The sequence below is a fragment of the Erigeron canadensis genome, chromosome 1, assembly GCF_010389155.1.
Source record: "Erigeron canadensis isolate Cc75 chromosome 1, C_canadensis_v1, whole genome shotgun sequence".
Classification (NCBI taxonomy): domain Eukaryota; kingdom Viridiplantae; phylum Streptophyta; class Magnoliopsida; order Asterales; family Asteraceae; genus Erigeron; species Erigeron canadensis.
Window position 1 is genome coordinate 39,713,473 of NC_057761.1, and position 8,819 is coordinate 39,722,291.

At 33.0% G+C, this 8,819-nt stretch overlaps 1 protein-coding gene across 1 annotated transcript; it reads right to left on the reverse strand.

Annotated features, from left to right (window-relative positions):
• Positions 1 to 1,084: 1,084 nt before the first annotated feature.
• LOC122582084 lies at positions 1,085 to 1,861 on the reverse strand. The gene has a single exon (XM_043754440.1). The coding sequence runs from the start codon at positions 1,732 to 1,734 to the stop codon at positions 1,207 to 1,209; it is 528 nt and encodes a 175-aa protein (XP_043610375.1). The 5' UTR covers positions 1,735 to 1,861; the 3' UTR covers positions 1,085 to 1,206.
• Between the last annotated feature and the right edge of the window lie 6,958 nt (positions 1,862 to 8,819).

Genomic DNA, 8,819 nt, shown 5'->3' on the forward strand with positions numbered 1-8,819 from the left:
GATATATATATATATATATATATATGTAGGGAAAAGGGAATATAAGGATGTCCGGCACCTAAGCTTAGGTGTGGAACCCCTCACGTACTAATATTTTATTATTTTTTGTTTAATGAATAAATGCATGGGCCCTATGATTTTTATGGATTAAAAATACAATATGTGAGTGTTCCACATCTAAGCTTAGATACCCAACAGCCTTATATTCCCATCCCCATATATGTATATATGTATGTATGTATAAATATGTATAAAATGGAAAAAGAGGTTGATATATATATAGGAAATTAAAAAGAAGAAAGGAAGGAGCCATTGGTATGCATGGGAGAGTGTGAGGGGACTGTGGAAGTGTGAAAGGAGGAGGGGCAAGCTGTGTGAGTTGCCGGAAGGGGGAGTTGTCAAAGGGGGGCGGTGTGCGGGGCGACTTTAGGCGACAAATGGCAAAGGGTGGTGTATAAGTTGCCCACTCCCTTTAGTCTAACCTTTTTAAAAAAACTATTAAATTTTATCTTTAAATTTGACTTTAATCAAAATTTGAATGCGTGAAGAAAAACACTCATCATCAAACATTTTAGATATAAATCTAAATCAAAATTTGAATATGTTTTGAAGAACACACATTATCATGTTTTTATAGTAGTATGATTCTAGAGTTTCTAGTGCATATGAAATGGGAAATGATATATCTCTCAATAAATAAGTGTTGAACTGTTGATTTAAATATTATCTCTTTTAATCTAATCTTTGATTTTATCAAATATTATGATCAATAGTTAGTATAATTTTTAGCAGAACTATGCAGGAGGATTTCATTTTTCTAAAAAATATATATAAATAAAATATACATAGATTATAGATATATTTGAAAATACCAAAATATCGACCTTTTTAGAAAATTAAAATATTCAAGTGGTGTGGTGACCACATCGTTGTTATTATTCGGTAGGGCACTATGTTCCATTTCTAACGGTGTAGATTAAAACCAATACGAGTACATATATAAAAATCATACAAGTTGATGTATTGATTATGTAAATGTAAATGAATAAATATTATATTTTTCGTTAACTCAAATAACCATGTATCCAGATTAAATGTCTCTTTGAATTGTGTGTTGATGTCTTTTCAGGACAATTTCTAAAATCTTAAAATAAACAAAAGAAATTTACAATATTTTTCTTCTAAAGATAAAAATAAAAATTATTGTCACTGAGCTGGTAAAGTTTCGGGCCTCCATAACAAATCGGAGGAACCAAAACCTAAATCTGTATGATCAAACAGTCCATCTAAGGCCACGTATTCACCACCACCATTATTACTATTATTATTAATATCATCATTAAAATCCCCATAACCAAACTCATACTCAAATGAGTCATAACTCGTCATTATATTTTCATTATCAAACCCCCACAAATCACTGAGTTGTTCTACCGATTCAGCCAACCCATTGTTTGTTTTTTCATCTGTAGGTGGTAAACCCAGTTCATCATCTGATGCCTCTAATAAAAACCCCAGTTCAGGTCTTGACTGGGTTAACTCGGTAGACTCGTTTTCCGTGGCTGGTGAGATTTCGTCTTGGAAGGTTTTGATGAACGAGTCAAGGTCTTGACTCACTGAGTTGATGTCCGAGTCATCTAGGATATCTAAGAGCATTCTTTTTGTTTCAACTGAGTTGAATCCTGACTCGTCCGAGTCGGACCGGGTTCTTTTCTTGGAACTCAGTGATTCCATTTTTTATCCTTTTATATATAAAAAAAATAAAAGAACCACTCGTGTATAGAGAGAGAGAATAACGAAGGGTAGTTTGGGAATTAAGAAATTGGAGAGAGAGAAACAGAGACACACAATGATGTATTTTGTGAAGGGGGAAAGGAGAGATATGAGGATTTTATAGGAGGGACAAATGTGTTTTAATATTAAAAAGAAAAATATTTATGTGATGGGGGACGGAAGACAAGGGCGCGTGGGGATAGATACTTTGGACACCACCCGCATGTCGAAGGCTGCTTTTTTGTTTTCTAAAAAGAAATTGATTAAGGAAATGTATTGTTTATTTGACTGACTTTTTTAAGTAAAATACCACAAGTCACAACCTTCAATGGCGTATGATATCATATGATATGTGCCAATAAAAAAAGTTATCTAATCACTAAATCACATCGGTTTTTAACCTAAATCAAGGTTTTTTCTTTTGTTTATTTTTAACAACCTAAATCGAGGTTTTGAATTAAAGGGATTTGCTGGTACACATGGATCAAAGTGACGACGTACAGCTCCATTAACCATCGATAATTTGTGTTTGGATACTTTATAGGCATATATATTTTGCGTTTGAGTTTAATTGGCATGTCGAACGATGTGTGGTTTAGTTAAATTACAGGCATTCATACTTTATGTGGGATAAGTACTAGGATTAAAAGTTCCTTACCAAATTACTTATATGTATTCGTTTAATAATAAAAGTTTAACTAGCGTATCTTATAATGTTAAAAAAAAAACTAGCGTATTTTATTATTATTATTATTTGTTACATAATTAAATGCAGATGTTGTGATGATATTTTTTTACCTTTTTTCTTTTCTTTTCTTTTTTCCGTTTTGTTTTTGGCTTTCAACAATTCATTTTATTATTGTCATTGTTATTATATTTATGTTTGTAAATAAAATCTATAATAAGATAATGTTTAAAGAGGTTATATAAAAGTTAAGTACTTAAGTATTGTCAAAAGTTTTATTGGTATCATTAGTCAGACATGATGGTGAACTATTTTAATTAGTCTTCATATAACAATAGAGCATGTGCAATGGTTGCAGAATGAACGAGGTGGAAGACAACCACCCCGGGTCGTTCATGAGGTGGGTTGACGTCGCAGTGGTGTGAAAGCCTTAACGTGAGCGTATCCACTATAAAAAAGAATTGGGTGTTTTTTTTTAATTGAATATTGTGATGAGTTGCCAAATATGACACTACAACCTTGATATTGTAACATTATCATTATTAATGCTCTTAAAGGGGAGTTATGCAACTTATATTGTTCAATTCGACTTATCATAAATTCATATATATTGTGAATGTTCATAGGTTCCATAACTTGGATTAAATATTATATTTAAAATTAAAGAGCTTTTATATAGGTTATTCAAACATATAGAAAAAATAGATATTTTTGATTTGTGAAATCTGAATGGGAGGTTCAAAATTAAATTGACCTAAACTTTTTAAAGCTAGTGCATTTAGACTGACGAGAGTGGGGTGATATCCCCCTCCGTTCATCGAGCCCATTACCGGTAACACCAGCCCTCGTGGGTGTTAGAGCAGAAAAAATTAATAAAAGTAATTGGCGATAGTTTTTGATCTCCTGTGAATTGCTTTGACCAAGCCATGGATTCCGTGCCAAACGTTAAGTAATGGCTATTTTATTTTTATTTTTCTTTCTTTTTTTCTTTCTATATATACACATATCAACCATTCATTTTAACAATCAACTAAAATAAAACCAAAACACCCAACATATCTTTCACATTCTTATACAAAACATACTTCAAAAATTTTTTAAATATCGATTATTTTTCATCTTCTAGTTCTGATTCAAGTGGTCGTTCAACCGATTTGAACGAGGCTATCGAGAGTACGATCGTTTTGACGATTAACACAATGTCAGAAGCCGCAAGGGAAGAAGATGAAGAAGGGGTGCACCACTACCGCGTCTTCCGGGTTTTAGGCGAAGGGCGATCCTAGATCGTAGACGACATGAGGCAAATGAACGGTTTATGCGTTTTTACTTTGTTGACGACCCGGTATATCCCCCGAGAGAGTTTAGGAGGCGCTACCGTATGAGTAAACGCTTATTTTTTCAAATAATAAGAGATTTGGAAGAGGCGTATACGTATTTTCAACAAATATATGATTGTTGTGGGAAGTTAGGTTTCACCGCGATACAAAATTGTACTGCCGCACTTCGCCAATTAGCATAAAGCAGTAGCGTTGACTCATTTGACGAAAAGTTCGAGATGTCAGCAAGGGTTTTACGGGAGTCACTAGCCATCTTTTGGAAAGGTATCAATGTAAACTTTTTTATTTACATTTTATCATGTCATACTTATTATAATTTAGTTACATAGTTTTACATTTTATTATGTCATACTTATTATAATTTAGTTACGTAGTTATATAATTTTAATTATATAATTACATTATTTACATTTTATGATTTTAGTAGTCCCACTCGGCCACTCCTCACTTTTTCTAAGTTTTTCCCCATGGTGACATGGCGCCACATGGCGTAAGTCCCCTCCAAAAAGAGTAGCCCCACTCCTCCTAGCCTTAAATCAACAGAGTTATTCTAATTCCGAGAAAATGACACTCCTGGTGCTGCGGGGATGGAAGATGTAAGCCACGATCTTTTGAACGCTTCCTAGTTGAAGTGTTAGATTGTTTAGGCATGATATGGCATGAATAATATCACTCTTTTGTATTTGGACTTTTGACCTTTGGGTCCTCTAAAATCTTGACGGAAAAATGTTATCACACTTTCGTTTTGGCCTTTGGGTCGTCCAAAACTTAACAATTATTAGTTAATCCATTGATTACATCACCTACAATAGTTTCTATTTCAGAAGAAATCGACCATTACCATAAAATATGGAAGTAGGGCTATAGTGCTATACTAGTATATCCATCTTCTTCTTTTTTTTTGTCACGGAAGAAAAATAACCTGTCATTTGAACTTATTTGTGAGAAGTAGGGGAATTGCATTGCATATCGATCAATTTATTATAATGTTAAAAAAAAAAAAAAATCAATTTATTATAATTTTGTCTTCTTATTATTACTATTATTTTTGAATAAAAGTGCGTATCAATTCGCCATACGAAGAAAGTGAAATTTTATTAGCTCACATCCAACCACAAAATGACCCATGAAGTCTGCTCTGCTCAATGCATTAACAGATTTAGCTTAACAAATACGACTATACGAGTACACCATTAATTCTAATATATATATATATATATATATATGAGATTTACTAACTAGTGCCCCTAATGCAATAGTTAAGAAATATTTAATAAATTTGTTATTTCCTTATTAAACAAAAATTATATTTAATGTGTATTAATTCAACCTAACAATTTCTATTTTTAAATTAATAATTAATACATATTTATATATTTTAAAAAAATTAGACTTCAATAAATACTTCATTAAATGCATCTTAACTACTACACTAGGGGCACTAGTTAGCAAATCCCAATATATATTTGTCCACTAGACAAAAGTTGCATATTGAATAACGTCTTCATAATGTATTAATGTATATAATGCTCAAATGACTTTTTTACTTTTTACAATGAACGATTTGGCAAGAACGAAATGTGTAACATATCATGTTCATTATCTTGTCATATGTGGCACATAGTGTTAACAGATGCTTAGTACTTCCAATTCCAAATACTTAGGTCGCGTTTGGTTCACAAATTCCGATGTAATTTGATGGAATTGGAATGAGATTACATTTCTTAGTGTGTTTGGTTGTAGAAAGATCGTTTCATTGGAATTTAAACATTCTATCATTTGATGGAATCTCCATTCCTTAAAGATGGGAGAAGGAATCTCATTCCATTTGTTACTTGAATCTTCAAACAATCAAAAACATTATGTCAAATTTCAATCCTTCAAATTCCAATTCCATCTCAACCTAAGATTAATAGTTTAATTTAATACCTTTAAAAATGCTTTTTCTCTAATTAGATAATGGTTAAACTCACCATCAAAAGAATTACGGTTGCTAGTAATGTTCGATCACCACTGAACAACTACATACAGTTATGACCATCGCCGTTTAGATGGTAGGGAATACACATCACAAGTTTGCAACCATAAAAAGCATTATAGCGATAACTCAAAAGTTTGTGCTAATTGCCATTTGATAACTTCAATTTTTATTGCCATAATTGTGTAACATTTTACGCGCATGTTCGATAAGATCTTGTCCAGCTATCAACATACTTGAAATCCGAAGGCTTAATTTTCTGATAATCTAAAATATCAAAAACATTCTGTAAATAAACATTTACAATTTGGTGTAAATCAAATTAAAAAATAATGTACTATGCGAAGGGTTTTTATTTGAGGTGATAATAAAACCTCTTTAAATAACCGGGTCGTTTGTAATAACAATCAGTTCCTTTTCAAACATAATAGAGCCTGCTTTTCCAATTAGACACAAGGAGCGACCTTAGACATCTGCCTATAAATATAAAAATTTATTAAAAGGTTTTCACGCGATGCGACGTTGGTTGTGATAGCTGTGACGGGTCGTGGTGGCCTGCGACGGTAGTGGCGATGTAATGACAGTAGCGCTGAAGATTGGTGGTGGTGGCGGTGGAGCAATGACGGACGGTGATGATGGACGGTGGTGGCGTTGATGTGTGTGTATGTCTGAGAAGAAGAAACGTGATTAGAGATGATTAAGTGTATTTTTTACAAAATCTAATAAAATAATACTTTGCTTAAAATGGAAGGCTAGTTAGATTTAATATGATACTTTTCAAAAAAAAATAAATTTAATAAGAAGTATAGAACAAACATGTTGTATAACACATTATATTTAACCTATGATGTCTTAAATTACAAAGTTTAACATGATATATTTAAGGGGGAGGGAGTAGGGGGCAGAAAATGGATTGCCGATCGGCGATAAAACTGTTGCCGCCTATTTTCTGGAGGAGAGGGAGGGAGGTTTTCGGGGGTGATCACCGAAAGAAGGAAAGGAAGGGAGAGGAGGAAAAACAAATATTATTGGTTGGAAAAGTTAGTGGGGCGGGCCCACCAACTGTCAAAAAGTCGACTATCTGATTTTTTTTTTTTTTAAATATACTTTTAAAAGTTTTTTCCTTTACCTTTTCACTATAAGCTCAACTTTTTTATAAAAAAATTAACACAAATCACTACCATTTATTCTTCTTCTTCCGATTCTTCTCCTTCTTTCTACACTAGATTTATACAAATCATGAATCCAAATAGAGGTGAAAAAAACCCCACCCCCAAAATAACCGCGTGTCATTCAACTAACTACCCGCAACAATATTCTCAATCCCTTCCGAATCAATATTCTCATCAATCCCTCCCGAATCAATATTCTCAACAATGTTTTCAACCCTTCCAAATCAACAATATTCTCAATCATCATCTCCTTATATTCCACAACCTGTTTCTCCACAATACAGGTATAATATGGGTCTTGCACCTCTGCCAATGAATGTCAAACACTACAACGTTACTAGGACCGCCGACTTCAGACCATTTTGGGCCAAAAAGGAGGACTTTCTCGACGAGTTTGTGCCCGAAACTCAAGAACATGAACCAACCACCAATAAGTTCCTTTCATGACGTTGTGGCCATGACATTAGCACACGCACCAAAAGTGTAAATATTTGGTGCTAAGACGTGAAAAGGACCTATTAGCGGCTAAAATTTGGGCTACACAACTCGACGACACGAAGTCGAAGGTTCGAAAGCGGGATTTGAAGTTTTTTACTGACTAATACGCTCACATTGTCGATTCCGCTATGTTAGACCTTATTTTTAGGGAAAACGTAAAATCGCAAATAATTACGGATGGAAATATGACTTTGAAGTTTTTTTAGGTTTCTTTTCTTTTTAATAATTCGGGGTTTCTTCTTTTATTTAGGAAATGTGTTTTTATTTCCAGGTAGTGTAATGCTTACTTTAAGTATTTAATGAATTTTTTTGTTTTAGTTTATATATATATTTTTAAACTAAATAGTATTAAAAATAAATGAAAAATGAATGATAAAGTGGAGATTTGGGGAAGTTTTGTGAAGTTTGATAAAAATGACGCAATTATTTGAGAAAGTTTGATGAAGTTTGGAAAAAAATTGACTTGGAAGATATTTATTACGAGTATTAGATAATGATTGGGTGCCGATGGTGCTTTAGCCCATTGGCATAGGCATAGTCCTCCCATGAAATAGACCCTCGTTCGAGTCTATGGAGGGGGCATGGTTTTTCTTTTAATTAGCGTCGTGCCTTCGGACGGCTAGACTAAGGAGGTTTTCCTCCTACTGGGTTTTGGGGGCTGGTGAGGTGGTCACCTAATACCACCGTGTTCGACTTGGGTCGTCTATTAGCCTTTCAAAAAAAATTCCCTTATTTTTTATACAAAAAAATTCAGCACTTTTCTATACAAAAATACCCTTATTTTTTAATCATAATTCTTCTATACACATATACTATACTTTTATACTATTTAATAAATAAAACAACTCCATATTTAAAAGTTATGTAGTAATTATCTAAAACTAGCATTGTACCCGCGCGATACGGCGACAATTTGGTGGTGACGACGATTGGCGGTGGTGACGGTGGCCATGGTGGTGGTGTTCATGGTGGGTGCAACTGTGTAAGTAATTTGTGTAAATGTAATTAATGTAAAGTGATAGTATATATAATTTAGAAGATAAAGGATTAATGATGTAAATTAATTTATAAAGGGTAAAATGGTAATATTCTATCTAACACTTTTATGAGAGAGAAAGTGATAGTTATTATAAGATAGTATAGATGAGTATTGATATTAGTACCACCACTTTCAATAAATGTACCACAATGTATATATTTTATAGCTGACTATACAAGTCAGCAATGCATGAGTGTGGTACATTAATTAATAGTGGTGGTACAAATATTCCATCTAGAATACCATTAATGATTGATTACAATATCAGTCATTTATCCAAAATATCTCTATTAACTTTTTATATCAATTACCTTTAGATCAATTATCTACATCACTT

Coding starts and splice junctions, on each gene's coding strand:
- LOC122582084 (XM_043754440.1), bottom strand. CDS start 1,734: ATGGAATCACTGAGTTCCAAGAAAAGAACCCGGTCCGACTCGGACGAG.